At 32.7% G+C, this 26,949-nt stretch overlaps 1 protein-coding gene across 1 annotated transcript; it reads left to right on the top strand.

The window, feature by feature from the left end:
• The first annotated feature begins 583 nt into the window (after positions 1–583).
• LOC118268332 (alkylglycerol monooxygenase) lies at positions 584–24,952 on the top strand. Its single transcript, XM_035582779.2, has 10 exons — positions 584–808; positions 9,410–9,578; positions 11,942–12,069; positions 13,157–13,308; positions 13,652–13,755; positions 14,842–15,004; positions 15,846–15,997; positions 17,052–17,186; positions 19,259–19,372; positions 23,417–24,952. The coding sequence occupies exons 2-10, from the start codon at positions 9,423–9,425 to the stop codon at positions 23,681–23,683; spliced, it is 1,371 nt and encodes a 456-aa protein (XP_035438672.1). The 5' UTR covers positions 584–808; positions 9,410–9,422; the 3' UTR covers positions 23,684–24,952.
• Positions 24,953–26,949: the final 1,997 nt, after the last annotated feature.

Below are 26,949 nucleotides of genomic sequence, written 5' to 3'. Positions count from 1 at the left end.
AAAATAAATCGACATCTTAATGACGGAATATAATCTATACGTAATAAAATATATAATTATAATGGACCTTGACATACAAATTATGACTTTGGAAAAATTTTGTCTACTTAATTATAATTACAAAATTATTTTAACTAAGTCAATAATGCTAAATTTAATAGAAAAAACTAGATATTATTTGTGTATAATTACTAAAACATGATGTTTTTTTTTCTCAGTTTGACGTAAACATCTACCTTTTTTTTTCAATATATCTTCATGAATAGGTAGATAAGTGGTTTACTTTGAAATTAGTTAAATTTTTTAAAAAATCTTTGAAAATTTTAATACTACTATTTATAAAAAGCTAATGTTATTGACTAAATAATAAAACTAAAATGCACATTTCTAATTTGAATTGATAAAAAAAAACATGTTCAAGTCTTGGACAAATAAGAATAAATATCTTGTATTATTGATAAAATTATTTTTAATAATTTTCGAAATCCCACAAAAAAGTACAAAAATAAACCACACGGGCCTTAAAGACCAACGCAACTACGTAGTGTTAAAGTACTTAGCATCGCGGTGGCTATTAATACAAATGCGACCTACTCAGACCGACTGTTTGCATTCGATTCTTACCGAGAGTGCACGCACGATCGATATAGATCGCTCAACGTATTCGTTTTCGAATCATTCGTTTAAAAAACGGGGTAGTTTTTAACAGTGTCGCATTGTAGGGTTGGGACTTATAAGATAGTGTGGAACTCAGTGGCTCGTTTTAGTGGTTGTTCATTAATTCTGTGAGGACGTCTCAAGTTTGAGAGTGAGTATTTTTTTTTTTTATATATTTTTCTGTATTTTTATAACTATTTTTTTCTTTTTCTAAGTTGGCAGACACTATGCAATACTATATTATATTGATTATAAAATAATTATGTCATCAATGTATGTATTGTAATGTAATATGACAATCGTGTATCAGGTGATATGTGTTCCTTCTACGAGTAGGTACCTTCGTTGCGATATTTTCCTGTCGGCTTGCATTATTTTTTACAACACCATGTTTATATTAAAAAGCATTTACAATGATAGTGAGGTCATTGACTTTTGCCTTTCAATTTACCTATTGTGATATATTAGCTACTGACTTCGAAAGTATAGATACCAACTTTGTTTAATATTTTAATATAGAATTTCAACTTTATTCTTCTATTATAAAATTCAAAATCCAATAAAGAATTTCGTTAGTTTTGAGCAAAATGTTTTCATAGGTGATAGATTTAAGTGTTTGTGCAACGTCGTGGTTATTTTTAGGTTGAATAAACTAGACAAAACAAACAAATTGACGATAAAATGATGTTTAACTTGTTACGGTAGGTGTTCGAAGGTAGATAAATATTATTTGTGTATTTTGAATAGCTTTGCCAGTTTTAAATTGTTTAATGTCGTATCAAAGTTAACATTTGTAATATGGTATGAGAATAAAATTTAAACTTTACCCACACACAAATAAATCAGTATAAAATACATTATCTTAATACAAAATTTCATCCAAATCGGTCGATCAGTTTTTGAGATATCCGAAAAAACATGAGTTCTATTCAAACAAGAGACCGTTTTTAATACCCACATAAGAATAAAAATAAAACTGAATAATATAATCACATTTATTCATTAAAGTTATTTTATCAATCCATAAAAATAATATAGGTAAGTACCTACCTATATCAATAAATTGAAACCGCAAAAAGTTAATAAAAAATTGTTATTCCGTAGGTATGTATGTCGCTTGAAAAATAAAATAATTTGAATAATTTTATAAGACACACGTGAACCGGTTAGATAAGATATATAAATATATGATCTTATTTCGCTTTATTGTGACTGCGGATCTCAGATCTTAATAAATCAAGTTTTTTTTTTACTTTTAACGTATAAATGTAATGAATGAATTTATACTGGAAAAATATTCGATAGTAGGAAATAACCCTATTATATCGTTACTATGCAAGCATAGTGTCTCCGGGGTTGGTCTACAAAGAAGACCCGGTGCCTCCTTTAGGTGTAGATGGTGTGGTGCCCACCAGGGAGGTTTTAGTGAAAAGGCAAGCATAGTGACAGACGATATCCAAAAAATGGCGTGCCATTGGTTAGGCCTATGTCCAGCAGTGGCGGAAAACAGGCTGATGATGCTGATGATAATGATGATATTATCGTTACTCTGTCCAACCGAAATTGAAACTGCGAATTTGGTTACCGAAAAGGAAAACCTTACTCGTCAAGATTTAGGTCGAAGCATGAACGTTAAATTACTGAACCGATGTTTTTTTGTACCATTTCAAGTATAGAAATTACTTTCTAAGTGTTAATGTAATGCATTTTTTCGTTCTATTGTACTCCATATAAGTCATTCATATCGTTTGAACGTTTTAAACACGTGAGAAATAAATATGTAGTGCATTTTTTACAAAAGCATGCTCCAATTTTTGCCATGTCATTCTGATTCTACCAATTTTTATTAATGAGAACCTACAAAAGTGAAACTACCGTCTGCAATAAAAAAGTGCAATAAAAAATACTACTCGACACGAGACTCAAACCTTGAACTTCAAGCCTAGTAACCGCGTTAGTGATTGTATAATGGTTAGCGATAAAATGTGTTGATTCAGTTTTGTATTGAAATGTATTATTAATAATTATTAATGTAATAATCTAGTCATTGATACTATACTGTGACTATTTACGAGTATCAAGTTAAATGTTAACACAACTATGTATAATGAATGAGTTCTACCTTCGTTCTCCGATTTGAATGAACCATTCAGTTTTGTGTGTAGATAAGGATATAATTTTTATGTGGGTGGGCCAATTACAGGTGCTTTTCCACCAGAGATGTGCCATGTAGCTTTACTACACAGATATAATAGCTAAACTACGTGAAACTATGTGACCACTTCCAATGAATACGATTAGTGGAAGCCAAACGCATCCATACTTACCATAGTAATGTAGCATAGCCCATCTCTGGTGGAGAATCACCCTAAAGTTGGTCAGAATAGTTCAATAGTAATATGAAAAAATCTAATATAGTTTTGTCCTAATTTGTCCAAGCTATTACAGAGACATTTCCAGAAACATAATAAAACTTAAAGTACCTCAAGTATATAAACAAGATATCTATGAGTTACAAATTATTTTAATTGAGTGCTAGTTATTGGTTGTTTACAAAATAATAATAATCTTAGTACTAATTGGAATTACAACACTGATACGACATAATGTACGGGTTGTTTCCATTACGAAAATAAAACATTGATTATTTCTGGGTATAATTACGATGCAACACTATTTTGTTTTCATTTGTAGTTTTACCGATGATAGTGTATAACTTCAGAGCAGCACTTTGGTAATGGACAATGTTATTTAGCTTGGATTTTCTTCTAAAACAAATATAACGTTACGTCACGTTAAGATTTTTTCTGTAAAGTGTCACACTTGACAAAATTTGTTTGTTTGCTTTGATATTCGTCCGTCAATCACGCTGAAACTACTGAGTAGATGTTGATGAAATTTTGGTATACAAACAGGGTATGAGCTGACTTGGGACGTAGGTTACGTTTTATCCCACAGGAACGCGGACAAAGCCACTAGCAGAAGCTAATGTTTTTATAAATTACCAAAACAAAACCCAGACCTGGAACAGCAGTTTGTGGATCAAGTGCAGTCAACCACAAAATTGGTTTTGCATTTTAAGCGTGCAAAGTTTACAGATACACAGAAACGTTTTGATAAAAAAATTGTATTAAATACAGTAACCCTAAATAACCATTCTATTATATTCCCTAAGAACTCGGGAAGAGGTCTTGAAATGTTAACTAGGTAATTGTGGTCGTACGTCTTCAAATACACTACACTCAACAAGGCTAGTTAATCGTAAGACTAATGGGCATAACTGCAACTCATTGATCGACCAATCATTAGTAAATTCATTCATTCATTAGATAGAGCAATGTGCACCATTGAGAAAATGATAGATAGAATGTTAGAATACAAGACATATCCATTAAAAAACAAAAGTCCAGTGCTGGCTGCTATAATAACGGCCTCCTCTAGAAAAGAAAGATTTGTCATATTCCTCACGCTTCCTTTTATGAAGAGGGAAAATCTTCTAATGGCTTCTTCCGCCTAAGGTCAGGTTCTTACTGACTAACACGCCCCGTTCCTACTTCTACTCCAGTCCCTCCTTAGGTTCTCCGCAAGTCAGGATCAGGTATCAGCTCTACGAACCCCATCTGTGGTGGTCTGATGGCTCTTTGAGGTGCGCACAGAACGCTCAGCGCCGTATGCATAGTTCTGGTTCTGGGCGGGTGGCGAGCTACCTTTACTCGCCGTCCGCAGACCCGCACCTTAGTTACCCCTAACGACACTCGCAGGAAGAATAGCCATAGTGACAAATGTACCGCCACTACACGGCACATTGATAGTGATGGACTCAGTGTCAGTAGATAATAAAATTTATAATTCAAATCGTATACAAAATGTATTTCAAAATTATTTCGCCACGATTTCGTCAAGCCGCGCCGTTCACAATGTGACTTTAATTTATCTGTCCATAAAAAAAGTTTATCATGTTTTTATTCAATCATTAATTAGACCGATGTTGTACAATTAGTGTGGACATTAAAATTGTTTCTCTAATTAAATGTTATTCTTTATCTCTAGACAAATGAATTCGTTGGTGGTGGCCTATTTGTATATCTAAGCAGTCGTTTTATCTCTATTGATAAAGGGCATATGAGATGGGTAGATACCTACTCATTAAAAAAGTGTATAGAACATGACATAATATACTTTGGAAAAGCAAATAGCTTCAATAGAGAATTGAACGACAGACAGACATTTTTAATATTAGCTTTGACGTTCAAAATTGTCTTTCTGGTCTATTTGAAATAAATAATTTCGACTTTGACTTATGACTTATTTAAAAAGTATATATTTATAGAAAAATATTTTATGTTCATTTCGAATGTGATAAACCCAATAAAACCTCGATGCACCATGAAGTTCATTCACATTCAACAATTTTTAAAACACGCAATTTTTCAAAAATATCTTTAACCTTAGTTTCACACGACTACCAGATGAATGTTAAAGTACTTCGTACCTATTGTATTCCAATCCGACATTTTTACCTCTTTGTTCGTACATAAATATTATGATAATGAATATATAGAATCCTGGCATCGAGCCAACATCGGGCTAAAACAGCTCAATTCACACTTGGGCTATTTTAAACTTGTAACTTGGCCCACATTATGGAAAGCAGAAAGTGAATTGATAACATTTGCAAACAAAAACAAAGAGACAATGGAATGCCATTGTTTTAAAGTAAATTATTCTTGACATACTAAAATGTTTGTTCAGATACAAACAAACTAATTGATAAGTTGTTTTGAATGTAAGGCATATGTTAATGTGTGTTAGTTTTTGTTTAATGGTGTGACAAATATACACTTGGGAGCAAAGAGAAGGCCAGTAATTAGCGTCTTTTTTCATAACACTCTAATAACTTAAAAAAATGGATTTGCAAAAAAATCTCTTATATAAAAAGTGATTGAATTATCTTTCATATGACATACCAATTAATAAAATACTTGTATAAGAAAATGTCGACTTGTTTACAAACACTAAACTATTTTAACGGACAAAAAATTTAGAGATTTGGTTAATTTTAACGAAACATAAATTTTGGAAAGTAATTTGAAGATTAAACTTGGTTACCTATTAGTGTAATATTAAAGCTATTATATTTTTATTCCTAAACAAAATTCGATGTAAACATCTCCGCATTCGAAACTAGTCCATATTTAACCGACTATCGACATAACAGAGCTGTTTAATTGAAGCAATTGTTTTATTCTATTTATGTCACTTTTAATAAAAGCGGCTAGAGGTTAATGTACTCTTTACATGTAAACATAAATGAACGGACATCAAGCTATAAAATCTGTATTATTTACCCAAGAGAATTTCGACTTTAATTACGAATTGATAAGGTTAAAATTCTGTAAACGATTGATAAGGTTAAAATTCTGTAAAAGATATTTGACAGGGTAGTATACGTTGAGTTGCTGCCTATACAGTGAGCCGTAATGAATGTTTTGTTATCACATTAATTTGGTTACAAAATGTGTTTAAGACTGGGTTTAACACGTGCCGTAGTGACAGTCCTTGAACATTTATGTCGCTCTTTAATAGTATTATGTTTATTAATTACCTACTATCTTCTCTCAATGATTTCGCCCGCATTCCTATGGAGTAAAAGTATCCTATCACCCAAGTCAGCTCATACCCTGTCTGTATACCAAATTTCCGTTCAGTAGTTTCAGCGTGAATGACAGAAAAAATATTTTTATATTACCTATTGTAAGACATACTATGTATTTTGAGTCACAGAGGGACTCTTCATTATGAGCAGCGTGCGCAGACGCGGCGACGCGAAAGTAGTATAGCTTTTCTCTATGAGTAAACGGTTGTATTTAGTTAATGTTATAATTAATTACATATATTCCAACTCTTGTCTTATTCCAGCAGTTTATAACGTCTAGATAAACTATAATATTGTTAAACAAAGTACTTATAAAGATTTGCTTTCTCTAGATTTTCTAAAGATAAGTTATCAGTTTGTCTTTGTAATGTCATAACGAAGCACCTGATAAATATGATAATATTAATCTTTTGTTTTGTATTCTTATTCTTAGTTCAGTATAGTCTACATACCATGACATTTCCAGTACAATCTCCGGATTTAGAAAATATTAATGTGTATATTTTTATAATAACTATCGTGAAATATAGTAAACTAACCATGAATCACTGTGTAGTCACGTACATTAATAGAGAAAAGCTCTACTAGTTTCGAGTCATAGAGGAACTCTTATCATGAGCAGTATCAGTAAGCCTACTTTTTTGGCCCTTCTTTAATAAATCGATAATCTGGTCGATATATGATCGTCTAGGACGCCCCCTACCGACGGTCCCAATCATATCCACTCTGTATACTTCTTTCGCAGATTTCCTTTCATTATGATTTAAAAAAAAATCCCAATAGGTATTGCAGATGTTATAAAATATCAATGTAGGTACACAAATCCAATTTATGATGGTCTCGCTTTGTGCGATCTTTTCGCATAATTAACGGTCAGTTTATACTGGTAACATAGTTTGACGTATGGTTTGTGTACAATCTACGTTTTTTATGCCATAAATAATAGAGATAGCATTTTTCCGCTCAATGTTTATGTATCTGAGAACAATTTATTGTTGAGATTTCCGAGTATTTTTGAGTTCAAACCGTGGGTTGGTATCGACACTTGTTTCACGACATTGATTAAATACTTTTATGAAGGAATACAATAACTAAAGTACCTAAGTGGGTTTATGTTATAAAAATAACTAGTTCTAAAGATACAATAATTGAGTTTTTATGTATACACTTGAACTGAATTATTTATCCATTAACTGAATTCAAGACCTCGATTTAACTGTTATACCTAATACCTATAAAAATAACCCAATCATAGGTACATACATTCATATGAGTGCAATAATATATAACGAAGTTACAAAGTTGCTTCAAGTAAATCCATTTATATAACACACTAGGAAGTGTGACAATGAAGATATTCTTAGCTCTATATCCGTACATATATACAGATAAGTATATGTATAACTGTTAGTACATAAGGTACAATGTTATTGATAGTATACTTATAATCATAATATCGAAGTTCCGATAGAGGAAGTAAATAGCAATTGTAGGTATTATCACTTACTACTACACTACTTAATTGCTCATATCGGTGTCTTGTAGTGAGGAAGTGACTTAAAAATTGATACTTATTAGGTAATACACTAGGTTGATTATTGAATGCTTAATTGAGTGACTACATTGACTTTATTAAGTGATTTATTTTGAAAACATACTACATAGGTATTACGAAAGTGGTGAAGATTACAGGTGTAACTATATAGTACATATCAGCTTCTCTCAGCGGCTTCACTCGCGTTTCTGCGGAATAAAAAATCCCATTATCCAAGTCAACTCATAGCCTTTCTCAGTACCAAATTTCATCAAAATCAGTTCAGTAGTTCAGCGTGATTGATGGACAATCGTGAAAAGTATAAAAGTGAGTTATAAGTTTTCAATTATCAACATTTTCTCATAAGGCGCGCATCCGTAAGTTTCTAAACTCAACAAAATATGAAATTGAAATTAAAGTATCAGAACGACAATTGCGAACGAATGAGGTCAAACACACTCAACAAAGATAATAAAATCAGTACAAAATTATGATATAACGAAATAAGATAACTACATTTTACGTAGTAACAATACGTCTTATTCAGCTTAAGTGTACGCTGAAATATAATTCGGTTTATCATTTTACTAAGAAAGAAACTGTAATTTAGTTGTATTATCAAACAAAAATGCTCAAATAAAATATGTTCCTAAGAAAATGATCAGATGGATACCTAAATCATTCAAATTTAACTATATAATCGGAGCAACGGACTGCCCAGCGGGTTTCGAAAAGCTGGAGTAGTAACGGGGTGGTTTTTAATTAGTAAGAGTCTGACACTTCCTCTCTCGCTTTGGGAGTTGTTGGACTACTTTCCCAACTTACAAAGAAACGGTATAATCAGGTCAATTTTAATAAACTAGAATGGCAAAATATGATCAATTTTGTCATAACAATCAGGGAAGTTTAGGAGCAGCTGTTTCATTTTAGAAGATTTATGATAAGAGGCTTTTATCTTAATGTTTTAATAGGATAGATGACTAATTTGTATTTGAATTTGAAAAGAATAATGGAGTTCAGCCCACAGTCATTTTAAGATTTCTAACACAGCTTTATGAGATTTGAGACCCGTAATTTTATATTGTTATTCTAAACAACGCCAATACCATACAATTAAAATATGTACCGTATACAACTAATCATATTAGGTCAAACTTAGATACAAAAGTTCACTAAACTGATTATCACAATGGAATTCTTCTAATACAAAAAAAACACTGAATTCCTTAAGATAAAAATATAAAAATAAAACGTTTTTTTTTTAATTACATAACAATAACCTTTGTTTAAGACCTATTTAAGTATGTGTTTAATGTTATATTAAATAAGAACACACGTGTATATGACGTGATGTTTTGTTAAATAAGAATTCAATTTTATGATAAACCATTTTGTTTTTGAGCAATTTGAACTAACCAGCTTGATACTAAAATGTTTTGAATCTCGTAGAACGTTTTTTTTTATTTATTTATACATCAAATATAATTGTCTGTTAGTCTGTCTGTCCGTGAAACTAGGTGCTCTAAATACTATTACTAATTAATATATTTTATTCTTTTCAGATTAGTTTTAAAAATGGCGGACTTTACATTCGCCAACGCGACGCAGGAGAATGCCTTCTCAGAAATGGTCAGTGACCATTTGAAGGGTATCGGCAGAATGTTCTACATCCATTCCCCTAAAGATACGATGTTTGAACGCAAAGAGGACGTACCTAACTTTTTTAGACAAGTAAGTTTTATTTTCTAAACTTCATTAAGCCAATTTTATTTATAATTGTTATAGTTTTTGTAATTGTCATTATATTAACTAAATAAAAATAATAACTATGACTAAAATATTTACAACTTAAAACATATAAAAAAAAGATTAACTCAATTAAGTGTAATAATATTTACCTATAACATTATAATATTACGTTAATTCAATAACATTTTTTTGCAATAAATTCATGTCAGTATACATTTTCGCCAGTTATGTTATGAGACCCGTTATGTTATGCCAAGTATTCAAGTATTTATTGCATCCATAATGAATACAGGTGTTAGAAAATACAGTATTTAGTCACAATTATGGAGCCTGTCTTCTAAAGTATTCCCAAAAATATTTTAATCGTTTCACTCCTTCATAACCAACGAGCAAGTACGTGAGTACGTACGTGAAGATAAATAATAAATAAAATAAAACTACTATCAAAAATCAGATCAAAAGGTCATTGACCAACTTATCAATACAACGTTAATGGTTTTAATCACCTTGACTTCTTTATTGCCATTCAATTATAACCTTTAAATCTTAACACGTATGGTCTATTAAAGATTAATTACAATTGCAAAATTTTCTCCCGAATATCATGTCGTAATGTTCAAGGTGTTGTTTGTTAATACTTATTAGAATTTTTATATTAAAATTGTTCTATTTTCGTATAAATGTTGAACTTGACATGTTGACACTATTTCTCTATACTTGCTTTTACTGGCGAGGCTGAATTCATATCCGTCTAGATACAGAATTAATTAAATACTCGTAAATACTTAATAACACATAAATTACGTACTTATTTTGTTGCTGTTTTATTTCAACCATGTTTAATCAAATGGTTCGGCGTCCAAACCTCTTAAAGAGTTTAATTTTGGAATGTTTTTTTCCTCTTTCCTTATGTGCATATTTTTGTAGGTATTCGTAATCTGTTAATTTAGCACATCCTGTATCAAATTCTAATATTAGAAGTTGTTTGTGTATACGCATATCAAAAACACAGACATCTTTATGTCAACAATTTGGTAGTTTCCTCAATCAAAAATTAATTAATTATTTCGACTTTTCAATAAAATAAAATTTTAAAAACATACCGGCCGAATTGAGAACCTCCTCCTTATTGGGAAGTCGGTTAAAATCATAGAAAATAAATTTTTTGACGTTTCAAAGTATTGAATTTGACTCTAGTAGGAAACTAGCTTATTATCATAGACAGAGGCCAAATGGTGTAATTCCTCCAATCCCTTTTTTGTCTAACTTCATATAATATATTTCGCTTTATTACATCTGTCCTTGTTGGTCATATACATAGGCTTAAAAATGACTATTGCAATTGCATCACATAATAATGAACACTTACACACAACACAATACTAAATCCAGTCACAAAAATAACAGAAAAAAAATCTATGAACAAGCATGTATACCTACACAAGATTTCCTAACACGTTCTATGCAATAGTTACAAAACCAAAGCAACACGATATATCAACATTCACTGCGTCTTGAGAACGAAATATGTAAAATGATATATGAACAGACACAGGTGTGGATAACGATATTACATTACCTACCTATTGATTTTTGTGTGGTTACTACATAAGGAGCGTATGTACTAGGTACAGTCTACACAGTGCACAGCTAGGGTGCTTTTCCATCAGAGATGTGCTATGAAGATGTAATAACTAAGATGCGAAACTATGTCACCGATTTCCACTGATACTAAGCTATATAGCTGTGTGAGAAAGATAAAAAAAAAAAAAATAAAATAATAAAGTTTATTGACATAAAAGTTTTACATAAATATGAATCCCCTGGTCCATAAACTAGTATTAACTGTATCATAGGGACCAGTGTCTTCGCCAGTTTTCATAGTGCACAACTCGAGTACGATGTATCGATAGAAGGGAAGTCAACCATAGCATGCATCTTTCCACATAAAAAAACATAGTACATAGATCTTTTAGTGTCAGTGAGACTTCGCAATTTTGTGACTAACGTGTGAAAAGCTTTTGGTCGTTGTCGCTTGAATTGAATGTTAAATATTTTATTATTAAAGATACGGTATTCTGTTTGGATAATGAATAACGAAATGTGTTTGACATTGCTGTTTATTTAGTAAACTTTTACAATAAGAGAGACTCATCGTTTTGTCAGACACCATTAAAAACATACAATAAACTTAAAATAGTCTCCAAAATCTGTCTATATTGATCAGAACCAACTTTAACACCAAACCATCTTCACAGTAAATAAATTCCTATAAAACTTATTAGGCCTTTTACATGCCAAATAAATTACAATGTACCTAATCAGCCATTATTTTCCTTTTTCAGTCATGGCCTTACTTCTTCCTATTCATGATCCTGGAACACATAGTCCTCAGGCTAGAGGGCAAGCCAGGCATCAGGCTGAACGACGGTATCACTAGTATATCTCACGGAATCCTCCAAGAATGTGGAAGGTAAGAATTTTCATCATAATATTTTTTTTTTAATGGTAAAAATATTGGTAAGGCATATTTTGAATCTATTGTTTTATGAAAACAACGCGGCAGGGCTTACAATAAAATACATAGTACAATTGCCCTCTGGCAAAGACCTTGTATAATTCCAGACTCCGTCTTTACATATTTATTTCAGTCAAAAAGATAGTTTTTTTTTTTCTTAAAAAATGCTAATGTTTCTAGCAACTTAACTTGAACTAGTTAACTTTATAAAATCAGGACATCAAAGACATTTCTGTTGTGTTTCTCGTACTATTTTAAAACCATTCTCATGTAGAACAAATTCCTGGCACTGCTAACACTATTTAAGCTTTCCAATTTATACGGGATTCTTAGAATCGGATTAAGAAAACCACAACTGAGCAATTTTCACTGGAAGTCAGCCAAAGGATTGTTTGTTTCGAGTTTATCTTTATTGCTGTAATAAGTTAGTGACCCCGGAAGGCTCGATCTATTTGTTTATTTATTGTTATCTTTAAATGTTATGGCACGTTTTTGTCACTAACGGGAGCTAAAGAAGGCAGAGGTCGCCACTTATGTTTTTAGTCCCCTGTGACCTTGTTGGTTAAATCTAAATACTAAAACTACAGTTATGTATTTAGCAGTAGACTAGCCACCAAAGAAACAATACTATTATTATGAATTACAATAAAAACACAGGTAATATAACTTTCATTAAAGTCAAACGATAGAAGCCCTAATTTCCCCGGGGAAGGCGATACGACATTGCCATTTTTTAGTAATCAATATTGTATTGTGATTTGCTAGTTACTTCCACGCGGTTTCACTACTCGGCTCCTACTGACCGTAGCGGATCTTTTCTAGCCTGTAGCCTTCTTGGATAAACAAACTATTCATCACAAAAGACTATATTCAATTTGAACTAGCAGTTTCGCAGATTAGAGCGTTCAAACATACTTTATGGCACATATGCGAATCAGGAGAGTACTGGGCATTAGCGCGATCAAACAACCAAACAAACGAACTTTTCAATTTTATAACATTATATAGATTATATTATTTATTTGTTTTATTTACTTTCCAGGTTGGTCTGGCGTGGTGCGGAGTCGTTTTTGTACACATGGATCTATGCGAACTTCAGACTTGTGGACCTGCCTTGGGACAGTGCTGTCACGTGGTATGCTGCAGCGTTAGGAGTTGATTTCTGTTACTACTGGATGCATAGAGCTTGCCATGGTAAGTGAAAATTTCATTACCTTTTAATTTTTTTTAAGCCATATGAAATGAGCAAGTTAAAATGCTTGAATATGTTATAACGAGAATCTTTGATGACTTTTCGCCAAAAAATAATGCAATACGTATTGTGCAAGCTCCATACTTACTCAATCAATTTTTAATTATTATATTAGCGACTTTCTTACGTAACTGTTTGACGAGGAACTCGACTAATTTCAAGCCATGCTAGAGGCTCTATTTATGAACAGCATTCCGCGATACATGACACGGCGATGGTCGCGTTGTTACTGTCACTGCGTTATGTCTCACGAAAGTTATAATAAAATATATTTTTCATCAACAGAGGTCCACATACTATGGGCACAACATCAAGTCCACCATACGTCTGAAGACTTCAACATGGGTGTCGGCATACGACAGTCTATGCTGCAAGGATGGTGTGGATTTGTAAGTATCACGTTATTAGAAAAATCTAAAAAAAATATATATTTTGACGCAACTAGTTTCAACTTTGGCTCAGTAATTCATATAACATTCCCTTTTCAATCCTTGTCACTACATCGTCTTTCAAGCCACACCTTTCTTTAATAACACTATATTTCACTCGATCACTCAATTTTACTCCACACATACTTCTCTGGGCTTTCATTTCCTCCGCATTAATCCTGCTTTCATGCTTCTTATGCCACTTCCATGATTACTAAGTAAAGATAATTAATATACCTACTACATCAAAATATTGATGATTTCCAACAATTTTACACCAAAACAATAGCATCATCAAACAAAAAATCGTTTACCTAATAATTCATTCACACATTTCATATTTATTTATGAGTTTCCCGAAGTTACCTACACACCGATCCTTTTGATTCCATATTCTGTTATGGTGTTACATCATTTTGTTATAAATAATACATAAGGAAAGTCGAAGGTATGGAAAGTTTTCGTTGTGGTCCGTGACACTGAATATTATTAGGATATTGTATTAACAGTTTGTGGGGAAAAGGGCTTTGTAGACCTTTTTGTATAGATACTAGTGACTAGTGAAATCTTCTTGGGTGATGTTTTGTATATTTTGACCTTTATTTCTTATATCTATAGAGTGTATTATTCTGAATTCAAATTCTATTAGTTGGTTGTAGGTTCTTAACAAAGCTATTTTAACATTTAACACATCACAAAGGAAGATCCCTTAAATGATATAAGAAAAGAACACAAGAAACGTTTTATCCGAAAAAAGTGCGTATTCCGAGTTGTGAATTATTTAGGTTTTCCTTAAGAAGGAACAGATAGGGGTGATGGAACGTTCCCATTAACTGGCTAATACAATATTAATGAGGGAGATTCCTGATTTCGTACATACATACGTATAACTTGACCCAAAAACGACATTAGGAGTAGGAGCCAAGGTCATCGAATCTAGCTGTCTTCTTGGCAATTAATATGTTTATAGCAAAACACAATTAGCTTTTATCCATTGATATGATATTGTGATTAAAGATGCATTATTATTAATTCTCTTCATTCCAGGCCTTCTACCTTCCTCTGGCGCTGGTGATCCCTCCAGCTCAGTTCGTCATGCACCACCAGTTCAGCTACTTGTACATGTTCTGGATCCACACTGAAGCCATCAAGAGCTTGGGACCTTTGGAGTACATCCTCAACACTCCTAGCCATCACAGAGTTCATCATGGTAAGTGATTATTGTTTTATCCGATCTCAGTTTTTTTTATTTTGTATTCTATTAGCTTTTGCTCTTTTTCCTTCTTCTTGTGTCGTTTGCCCTCAATGCTGAGGGTCGTGACTGCGATGGATTACTTTCTTATGGACTATCGTTCGCCATCTTGTCCTATCTTTAACGGCGTGAATGGCTTCGCTCTTTTTCTATAAGATTTCTTTTAAAGCCTATTTAGATACAGTGATTTTGGATTACGATCAGTAATTAATTTTAGCAGTACCAAAGTAATCGTCCTAACCCCCATTACCAACTCAAACCAAATGTTGACAACTGGGTGATTTTTGAAACTGCCTGTATCTAAAGTCGAAAGTAATATTCTTAAATCCAAAACCAATTAAATTTCGAAATTAAGAATTGATGAGAACTTCTCGAATTCAGAATTAATACGAACAATAGAAACATTGATTGGGATTTTTTAATTGGAATTCGGATCAGATTACGTCATAGTACGGACCTGTGGTCGAATTTGCATTTTTGTAAGCCCGGCCAAAAAAATCTAGACAAATTCGAAAAAAATGGGTTTTCGGCTCATAGATGCATAGTTTTGTTTATTAACAACTCCTAATAGTTTAAAGCTAGACTATAGAGTTCGTCTACATTTGCGGATTTTCCAAAAATCTCCACGTTTGACAGGCAGATTGGAGATCGCAGTCTAAAAGAATCAGGTTCATTAAAGAGCGCTGCTGCCTGGCCACTACCAGACAATTATTTTTTAGACTTTGCCCCACACTTAGTTTTTCTTCTATGTCGTGAAGATCAGAAAAAAAATTTATCATAATATTCTTTCTTTTTTCAGGCAGCAACAAATACTGTTTGGACGTGAACTACGGAGGAGTTCTCATCATCTGGGACCGTATCTTCGGTACCTTCAGACCTGAGACTGACAAGATTGAGATCGTGTACGGTCTCATCTACAACCAACCTTCTTTCAACCCACTGTACTTACAGGTAGGTCTATAATACGTTTAATAATGTGTAAAGATTAGAACAAGTATGGATAATTCTTTGAAACACGCTTTGGTCTAGTTCAAAATCATTTTTTTTTTAATCTTCTGTATTAAGACTACTTCCACGCGGTTTTAACGGGCTCCTATTGGTCAAAACGTGATGTTTTATAACCTTCCTCAATAAATACACTATCCAACACATCACAAAAAAACATTTATTCACATCAGTTCAGTAGTTTGGGAGATTAGCGTGATCAAACAAACAAACGTTTCAGCTTTATATAAAGATAAAGATTCAGTTTTTGTTTTTAACACTAAGAAAAAAATAATTAATAACTCTGTAAATCTCATAATACTTGAGATTTTGTACGTTTTTACATGTACAGTACATCACATGAACATGTTTACACGCCATAATGACGAGGGCTATGTAACATAAAATATTTAATCCCATACGCTAAACACGAAACACGCACCGCCGTAAATATAATAAGGAACATATTAAATTCTGAACAAGCTCGCATCGCGTAGAGTACACAAAACATAGCAATTAACCTCGAATATGGAACGGTATCGCAAAAACTGGTACTTTCCTAGGGATTATAGGGGAGAGTTCCACAAAGAGGTGCTTTTTCCTCTTCAGTCCCTCATATGAGGCGATGATAGTTAAGCTTTCGTTTGTTGTAGTTGTATACGGTTTTGTTGTTGCAAAATGGTTTGCAAGGCTGTTGCGTAGTGTGTCTTGGCGTATAAAAAATTGTTTAAGAGCCCCCTTTTTTTCTTCTATAACATGACATAATAAAAAATAATAATACTTAGATAAAAGGAAATTAAGTTTAGGAGCGAAGAAAGGGCGTAGAGAGAAGGAATAGTATGATTTTTCGCCCTCAAAAAAAATATTTACCTACCAGACACACATTAAAACAAATTCGGAACTACCTTATTTCTAATTCACTTCTACCAAACCTGTATCATTACATTAGTATTTACATTTAAGAAAAAGTAATAAAGCATTGAACAATAAAACTTATCACTTATGTATTGTTTTCTCACAGGCGTTCTACAACAACTATGTAATGAAGAAGTTCCGTAGCATGGACACCTGGGAGAACAAGATCAAGGCCATTGTCTGGGGTCCGAGCTGGGAGCCAGGCACCGCTCGCCTGGGAGATGAGGACATGAAAGTAGATGTAAGTATATTTCATATATTTTCTTGTATTACTTAGTGAATTGATGTAAACGAAAAATTGAGAAGTCTTTTGAGAGATTTTATCTACAAAAGTTATGACTGATTTCATCTTTAACCTCATCAGCTATTATTTACGGAAACATCAATGTGAATTTAATTCTCAAAGCGGTGGGGACTGCCCCGGGGTTGCGAACAGTCTAGTGGTTACTGCGGCTAAAGCAGGAGTAGGAACGGGGTGGTTTTAGTCATTAAGAGTCTTACACTCCGTCTCGCCTCGCCCAATGCGACATGGAATTGGATGATTTCCCCCCTTCAAAAAAAAACTCTTCTAAAATCCATGTATCTGTACCTGGCCACAAGTTGAAAGTTTACTTAAAAACAAAAAAGGGTCTTTTAGGTGTTAAATAAAAAATCTAATTTAAAAGGAAGCCCTTTAAATATATTCAAAGGTCCCGAGAACGCAAACGTACCTAACTTTATTGAACCGCCTCGATAATACTTGAAGTGCGGATTTAAAATTTAAATCCAGACACTAAGATTTAAATTTAAATCGGATCATTTAAATTTTTACGATTTCCTTACATCACATCGGGTTTAGTTGAATTTATAGTAAAAAGTAATGATCTATTGCAAAAGGTATCTACACAGCTTATTAATAGATAATTGACAGTCAATTATTTTTAATTTTAAATACCAGATACATCCCACCGACAAAACCAGACATCTGATAAAAACGAACATAAATGTATCCAAAATTTGAATTCCATAAACTTTTTAGCCTACATCTACATACATATAAATCATTGCCCTGGAATGTAAGGTAAACACTTACCTTACCTAGGTATACAAAACATTTTCCAATTTCTCGTAATAAAACTCTCGAATGAATTCAATAACCTAAACTTTTAACCAAATTACGTAAAAGGTATAAACTTAAAACAAACCCGATCTCGCTTGAAAGTTTTCTTTGTTTTCTAAATAAAGTTAAAATATCAATATCACGTCAATTTCGTCTGGCAATGTAGGCGTAAACTGAGAAATTGCCTAAATGAAGTTTCCAAAATTACCTATTGTTTTTGTTTGTGAAGTTTATTTTCTTTGAAGCTAGTTAACTTTTATTCTTGCCTGTTTCAATAATATCCAGCCAGGCACTCAATAACGTCACGGTACCTCTTTTTAAACAGAGGTTTACGTTTTGGTGTCTGGAAGTTTGCTCATTTCATTGTGCTCTCCATAATTTTATCTCTCTAACGTTCGCGGTTGACGCGGTGGCTGAGCAACCGGCCACGCAATGTGTAGCGGATTCCATTACCGCACGAAGCAACTCTCTTTATGTGATCCACAAATTTTTGTTTCGGGTCTGAGTGTCATGGTGTATATGAACTTGTATGTGTTTATAAAGCACCCACGACACAGAAGAAAATCAGAAAGCGGGGCAATGATTTAAATAACATCTAAAACACTTTTATAATAATTAACATACAAACATACAACAACTCTATACAATGCCTTTAATGACTAAGGCAGCGTCTATCTTATCCCATTTATACGTTCGTTTGTACCCCGGAATTCAAGTCCATTTTGCACGATATCGCCGCAAGCGGAGGTAGTTGTGGAAATGAAGCCATAACTAGTTCAAGGTTAAATATAGGAGCTTCAGCCTTGCGTCTAACCGCAAATTATTTCGGGAACTCCCAATTTCAAGTTGAATGGAGCATTTGATCTTATTAATAGAATTAAATTAATGTTTAATGGGGAACTATACATTAGAGAGTTATGTAAATCAAAAACATGTTTTGTTGGCAGTTTGGTTGAGGTTACAATAAATTTAAAAAAAAACTAAGTATTAATAAATATTTAAAATTATAAAAATCGAAATTAAACTAAACTTGAGATGTCGTGAACTAGACACTACAAATTCCAGTGCCTGGTCGGTGTCAGCCATATTAGAAAAAAAAAATCTATACAATGTTGATTTTTTCACCTATCCCTCTCACGTCATTTCAATTTCCACCTTATTCTTCCTACTTTGAACTCTACGTATAATAATTTATGGTTGTCTTTCATTCGCAGGTTGAAAACAGAGACAAATACGACGTCAACCTACCGGCCTGGTGCAACCTGTATCTGGTGGCTCATTACGCCATCGTGCTGTATGGATTCTTCGAACTCGCTTCCAAATATATGGTAAGTTATTGATACAGGTTGATTTTAAATTAAATATTGACTATTGTGTACGTAATTGCATTGCAAAGCTTTAGGAATTGAGGAATATGATTTAACAGCACAACAGCAGTAACGTGCATTAAACTTTTCTTTGTCTATGGATTCACTTTAGTATTCACTATTAGTTGTCATATGTAGGTACATGTGTGTAGGTACACACATTAGCTAAATAGGTTATTTACCTGATTTTAACTGTTTTGCTTTGGTTTACTGGAATTATATCCAGTATATGGCAATAGGCTCACCCCTAATACATGGGACTAATAACACAAATGGTAAAAAGTGGGTGTACATTGTATGGCATACTGCCACATAATGGCACATAACATGTCGTAATATGCACCCATTAAATGTTCTGTGTATGCACCTCTGCCTACCCCTTTGGGAATAAAAGACGTGACGTTGCCATCTTTCCCATATCCACCAAAATTAGTTTGTTTGTCTCTTCAAAGTACACAACCATGATTAAACCTAACTCAAAAGGTTAATATACATTAATAATATCACCTTCGGGCCCAAAATAATTGCTATCACGTTACACACTCCTCGTCAAAACATCGTAAATGTATCTCACTAATAAACATTGTTTCGGTGTTGCTTCGTGTATTTTTAGACTGTAATAATATATGTTAGAAGACGTGTATAAAATTACATTGAAAATTAATTGAAATTGGCAAGAGAAAGACCTTTATTTGTTACTTAATAAGGGTCTTTTTCTTTTTTTCAAGAGCGTTCAACGAGTAATTATTTTCTTCTGTGTTTAATAGAAGACTAATTGATACCTACTTTCTTTTTAAAATCCTATTTTTTTTTGCTAAAACAACGAACTAGACTTGCTTAGAAGACAAAGACATAATTTAATATGTTTGCCATTCAACGTGTCAATACTGCCAGGATTTTAGTTTAGGCACCCTACCTCACGACTCCGATGAGGATTATTTTTTCGACGCTCTAAGTTAGTTTTTGTTTCGTTTTAATTTCTTTTAAGGTATTTTTAAGTTGTAAATATTTTAGTCATAGTTATAATTATGTATTTTCACTTCCATACACTGGACTATAGAGTCCCGAATCTTTGGAAGGCGTACGAGGAGCCGAAGCTAACTAGCAGAGGCCCGTTGAACAATTTTAATCTCTATGTGAAATGGAAGATCAGGATATGATTATTATTTAGTTTATTTACCTATATATTTAAGTTACATAATTTTAGTTTATTCTTAATTATTAAACAATAGTCAAGAATAAATAATTTAAAGGGCAAATTAGTGTACATATTTTCAAGGTCGTGATTCAACATAATATACAGATAGATATAGCTCGTAGACAAAAGTTAAATATAATTGCAGAGATGAGCGAACTTTTCATCTCTGTGTTACACGAACAATTTTTCCAGCTGACGTCACTTTTAATGATAAAACTTGTGATAAGCGAAACGAAGTTTACAAAAGTTGTTTAATCATTTTAGACTGAGATTTAAGTCAGAATAACTTTTTTTTTTAATAAGAAACAGCCGTCAATTTTCCTTACTGTCTCCATTTGTTTTTAAGTCAGGTAATATTATCAATTATAACGTTATCGGCGCACTAAAATCGCCGCGTCGTGTGTCGCGGAATGCTGCTCATAAATATGAGTCTCTAGCATGTCTTAAAAGTAGTTTATTTATTTATTAGGACAACCAGTAGTTGTTACATTAGGACTTATATCTAAAAACTTACATAATAATCAATTTAAATGCACAACATTTTAAGGTGTCACAACATGCACTGTAGGACAACATAATGGTGACACTGTTCTCAGTTAATAAGAGAAAAAAAATAAGAGAAAAAGTTGAGTTTCACGTCAGTTATATGAGTAAGGCGAAAACATAATAATTAATTTAGTATGTCTCGCGAAAGTTATAATAAATTTATTCCTATAACCTTCTCCTTAATTTTAAAAATACTATGCTGAAAACCACTTCACAATCGGTTCAACCAAACGCACACAGCATTAGTAGGTATCAACAGTAATTATTCCAACAATTCTAGCAACAAATTAGCCAGAATAATTTATCGTTGGGCGTGGAATCATCCGTATTATCCGTATCTAAGGCTCGTCCATAAGCTTAATTCCATTAAGACTGGTATCACATGGATCTTGATGTCCGCAGACCATTCATTACTTAAGCTGATAATCTGGCTTCTATGTTGTACCTGTTAAGAAGATTACACTGATATTCAAAGCTGGTTTAGAATTAGAAAGAATATTTTATTCTGTCGTTTTCTTTTAATGTCAGTATTTTATATTTTTTTAATTATTATTGAGAGAATAGCTTAACTAGAGAACTAACCGTCAGACAATATTACACGCGGTCGCGGTCTATTCGAAATAAATAATTTTGACTCTGACTTTATTCTGTAATTAAAGAGATATTGCAACTATATCATTACGAGCTTCTGTCGATTGTTTGGCAATGGGATTTTTCCTTCTAAACTCTCTTTCAGTTCTTTTGAAAAATTGGTACTCCTCTACCTACCCAAAATAGAAACAAAATATTCTTTGACCTAATACGAGTAAGTAAGCACCCACGCCCAATCTAAACAAAAACAAAAAACAAAATATACCTAATCTTTGACTTGTTTACAAAAATCACCATATTTGCCTAATATTTCAATGAATAATTTTCTTCTAAATTATTTGTTTTCTGAGTCTGAAAACAAAATACATTGAAGTTTTCTATTATGTAAACTTAAAGTGGATTGACATTTGAATATTTTAGGCTCAGAAAAGTCTTCAAAAATTCAATGAAAGTTAATTTTCTTCAGTGTCAAAAGTTGTTTAATTTTTAACTTTGAAACGTATCACAAAGCTGTTTGATGGCGAATGACTAAGGCGATAAATGAACTCCTCATCAAGTGAAGTAAAAACTTAAAAACTTAGTCCAAAGATTTGGAAAAGACTTCGTTATTTATTATTCAACAACTCTGCTTCTATTATAAAGTTAGAGAAGCGGACAGTACTTTGGTTGATGTCTTTTATGATTGCTTCGTTCATATCGTGGTAACCTGATGAGTAAAACTTCAAAGTACAATTTCTTTTAGTATTTTTAATGCCCAGGAAGAAATACATATACGAAAGTCTCTGAATATGAAATTAACCTGTGCGGGTTGTTATATTTTACTCGTAGTATCGATATTAGTAACAAAAGAAAAGGATGCTTGAGTCTAAAGTCTAAAATTGTTATATTACCGTGTTCCTACTGCTCACACTCGATTGCTCCTCTTTATTTGGTGTGCATAGATATAATTTATTTGTTTTGTAGCTACTTATTAGGGGCATGGTAATTGGTATTTAACTGAGCGCTTAAAAAGCTAAATCTGAATGAATAATCAGTGATTAGAATCACCATAAAACAATTAACTTAAATATTCTTCTTCAGACAACGAAGTCATACCTATTTTTACATGCACATAGGTATAAAAGGAATTTATACAATTTCGAAGCAAATGTCATTAACATTGATGTAGTACTGAAAATGAATGTAGCTATAAAATGGAATGAACCTTCTCTCAGGTTCCAAAACCGACAATCTCACTTTATGTGCCCTGATATGTCACGCGTCGTATAATTTTAGACGAGGATTTCTATTCAAATTACCATGAACCACAGTACCTTATCTAACAAAACATTAAAGTGAATCCATAGAAATTTAGATTGAGACAGAGGATTATGGCCTTCGCTGAGTTCCCGAGGAACTGTTAGCTGTAAATTGGTTTATGAACATGAACAGTTTCATGTATTCAACACGTTCGTTGTATTTTGGCTTTCTAGAGTTTCAGTTTTGGATAACTTTCAAAAAGCACTCTGAATGCTATTAGTTTCAGAGCAATACAGTGCTTTAATTTTTACTAGATATACCATTTTGATTTCTATATTTTGCTTTCGCGCTCGGAATTATTATTCACCACGTGTCAACCTTTTCAATTTCCTAGCCAATCAATCTTAACAAATATTTTCCTTTGTTCTCAGGGTATGACGCCAGTCTCCGTGCTGATCTGTGTCTTCTATGTCATCGCTTCGCTCACCATCATCGGAATGCTGTTCGATAACTCCAAGCACGCTTCTCTCTTGGAAGTCATCAGATGCTCAGCTCTGGCTTTCCTCATCAGAAGTGTCTCAGTCACCAGCCCAGCGTTGGCCACTGCCCTGCAAACCTTCTATGTAGCCTCAGCTATGTTCTGGTGCTTGAACATTCTGAAGTTCTTAGAAATCAAGAAGACGAAGAAGGTGGAATAAAGTCTGATGTTCACGACTGATTTGCGGTTTGAATGGAAGAAAGACTATAGCGATGCAGATGGTGGGTGGTTCTAAATGGGAGCTGGATTTAAAAGCCAAGATTTAGAAGATAAGACTACATTTGTTTTTATATACTGACCTAAGCCGGGATTAGGAACCATTTTAGATATTGATGAGGAAGATAATCTTCTTCATGTCTTTAAAGTTGATATTTGCTTGGCTTTTAAAACGTGGTTCCATTTATTTTCCATCTAGAAGAGAATGCTTGTGATATAGGAAATATTATTTAAGTGCCTTTTAACGTACAAATGATGCAGCTATGAAGCCTTGGCTGTAAGTAGTAAGAAGAATATATAATAGAACAATACATACATTACTAGATTGTAACAATACGAGTAAGTCATGTGGTCTATAGGAGTGTATGTATGATTCATGTGGATGACTCTTCTATAGAAATAGTTAATTTCAAGGTAACAGAACTTCCTAGTACTACTATTTTAAAAATAATTAAATTTTACTATTTCTTGAAAATGCATGATATGTGTCAGTGGTTATTTCCATTTTGGTTTATTGATAAAAATCTATACTATTTCAATGTTTGCTCTTATATTGAAAAACAAATCGCTTCTATGTTTCTATTCTAAGTAATGAATATTTTGTGTAAATCAAATGTAGTTTACGTCGAACTCAAAAGTCATATTCATGAATTATAGAATCATTGATTTCATCATATTATTTTAGTTACCTAGGTCAATATCTTCTATATATTTTAGTGCCAAGAAAACATTAACGTATTCTACAACTGATCACATAAATAGCAAGTAAAATGAATATTTCATTCAAAAAATATACTGTTGCCTAACTTTTTATTCAATTATGAAAATGTAAGTCTTCCGTAAGCACATAATTTTAAACAGACAGGTTTCTAAGAAGGTATCGAAAAAACAACACTATTATTTCTTAGTACAATTATATAAAAATTTGAATAAATGTTATATTTTTGTGTATAGCTATAATTTAGTATATAAAATAAACACGTTTTTTATATTTTTACAAGAACACACCAAATAATTAGAAGTTATAAGATTATTTTTATACGTAGGTTAATGAGTGTATAGGTAATTTGTATGAAAATGATTAATTGTATGCAATTGATTGTTTTGAAGTCGCCTTAGCATTTGAATAGTTCGTAAATTATTGATATGTTAACTGATGGAACTATTGATAACTTATTTGTTACGAATTTATTGAATATAAGTTTATTAGCAATGTGTGTGTTTTATTATATCCACCCTATAACATAAAGTTCAATTGTACCATTTAATTTTTTTTGCTATGAATGTTACAACTTTTGACGATGAACGCTGACGTCATCATCAGGTAAATAGTGATTATCATTATTAATATCTTCGCGTTTCTAAAATGCTCAGTCAGAGCAAGGATTGGAAATTTATCACGTCATATTGAGGGTGTTTTTCAACCAGAGCCGTGCTATGTAGCTATGCCAAGAAGATGTAATAGTTAAGCTGTGAAACTTTGTGATCGTTTCCACTGATAGACCGTTTCCACTATGTAGCGGTGCGAGTAAGATGTGCTATGAAGATATACCGCCGCACAGTAGCAGCACGGGGAAGATGCGTAGCTCGAGTATGCGATGTATCGATAGTAGGGAAATCATCCATACCACATATCTATAGCACGCATCTATAGCACACATCCATAGCACGAGCACAATATTTCCATAAAAAAACATAATTGAGCCCGTTTCCATCAATGCTATTGTATGTGTACCAATAAATATGACTTGTGGAAGCCAAAGCATCCACAGCGACATAGTGTAGCACAACTCAGATGGAAAAGCAGTCTTAAGCTGACTTATAACATGAATGATTAGAAGTGGGGTTTATGACACTTTATTTATGCCTGCCCCTTTGCAAAAAATAAAAAGTGAGATATTATACTAGAAAATGGGACACCGAAAGTATTTCAGGTTCCAGTTGAGTAAGGGTTGCTAAGCTCAGAAAGGATTGCAGAGCAAGTGTTAGGACATAAAATTTCATAAAACGGTATTCCTGAAAGACGCAAAATTTCGCTTTATTCATGAAAGAATCTATTTGTTCAGTCACAAAAAATTGACTACTAAAATTCTTTATGAATTGGTAACAACCGGATTTTAAATTCACAAGGGTTTTATTTAATAATTTACTTATTAAAATTGATAAAACTGATACATGTCGTCTAATAAAGTCAAAGCTTTTTTTTAGTGCTTTATAGTTTTTGAGTTACTTATTTTAGAAGATAACTAAAACAGTGTACTATTTACATAATAATATCTCTTGGATAAGGCTTATTGTAATTTTATTACAATTTCCTATCAACGCTATTTATAACATACATAAAACAGTATGGTTTAAATGTAAGTACATTTACATATCGGAGGTAATTGCAGAATTAAATTCCTCTGAGTCCATTTCACTATCGTACTACCAGACAAACGGCAAAACATCACTGTTGTAGATGTTCCACCCACCCAAACAAACCGTTCAGCTTCTTGCATTTATAATATTAAAGTAGTTGCGGCGGTTTACCGGGGATTCGGCTCGAAAAGCAATAGTAGGAACGGCGTGGTTTTAGTAAAATAAAACTAAAAATTGTACTACACAAGTGACCTAAATATCGAAAACCCCAATAAGACTTATCTCGATCCTGAGGCAGTATATAAAAGTTGCAGCAAAAACATTCAATTTCAGGTGTTTCAGCAGCAGCTACAAATAAATACCACACGGTCTACCAAAAGCTTTATAAGCGGTTTTGGACAGAGCCATTCAACTCCGAATTTCACGCGCCATTGATCTGAAAAAACATTTGCAGGTACAGTATGTTTTTTATTTCGGTCGGAAAATATACAGGGGTTGGAAAAACGTTTTGAATTCTTTATGCGATATTTTTGAAAGAATGGGATTAAATAAACCGTATATTGAGATGGATGTTATCATTAATTCATTACAAAAGTATTTTTATCATAAAATAATAGAGTTTTTAATAATGTAGTACATTTTTGTGACGTTACCTACCTACAATATTTTACGTACGGCTTTATCATAATATAGACAAATTATGTTGTCATAACATGATACCTACACAATTATGTATGTAAATTTTTATAACAACTATTGTGAGACATACTTAATTGACTAAAATCCCGGCTTACTCACGTACATTAATGGAAAAAAGCTCTACTAGTTTCGAGTCACAGAGGGACTCTT

Source organism: Spodoptera frugiperda, chromosome 29 (genome assembly GCF_023101765.2).
Source record: "Spodoptera frugiperda isolate SF20-4 chromosome 29, AGI-APGP_CSIRO_Sfru_2.0, whole genome shotgun sequence".
In the NCBI taxonomy this organism is placed as follows: Eukaryota; Metazoa; Arthropoda; class Insecta; order Lepidoptera; family Noctuidae; genus Spodoptera; species Spodoptera frugiperda.
Note: the sequence above shows the minus strand (reverse complement) of the source record. Positions and strands in the feature narration are given on the sequence as shown.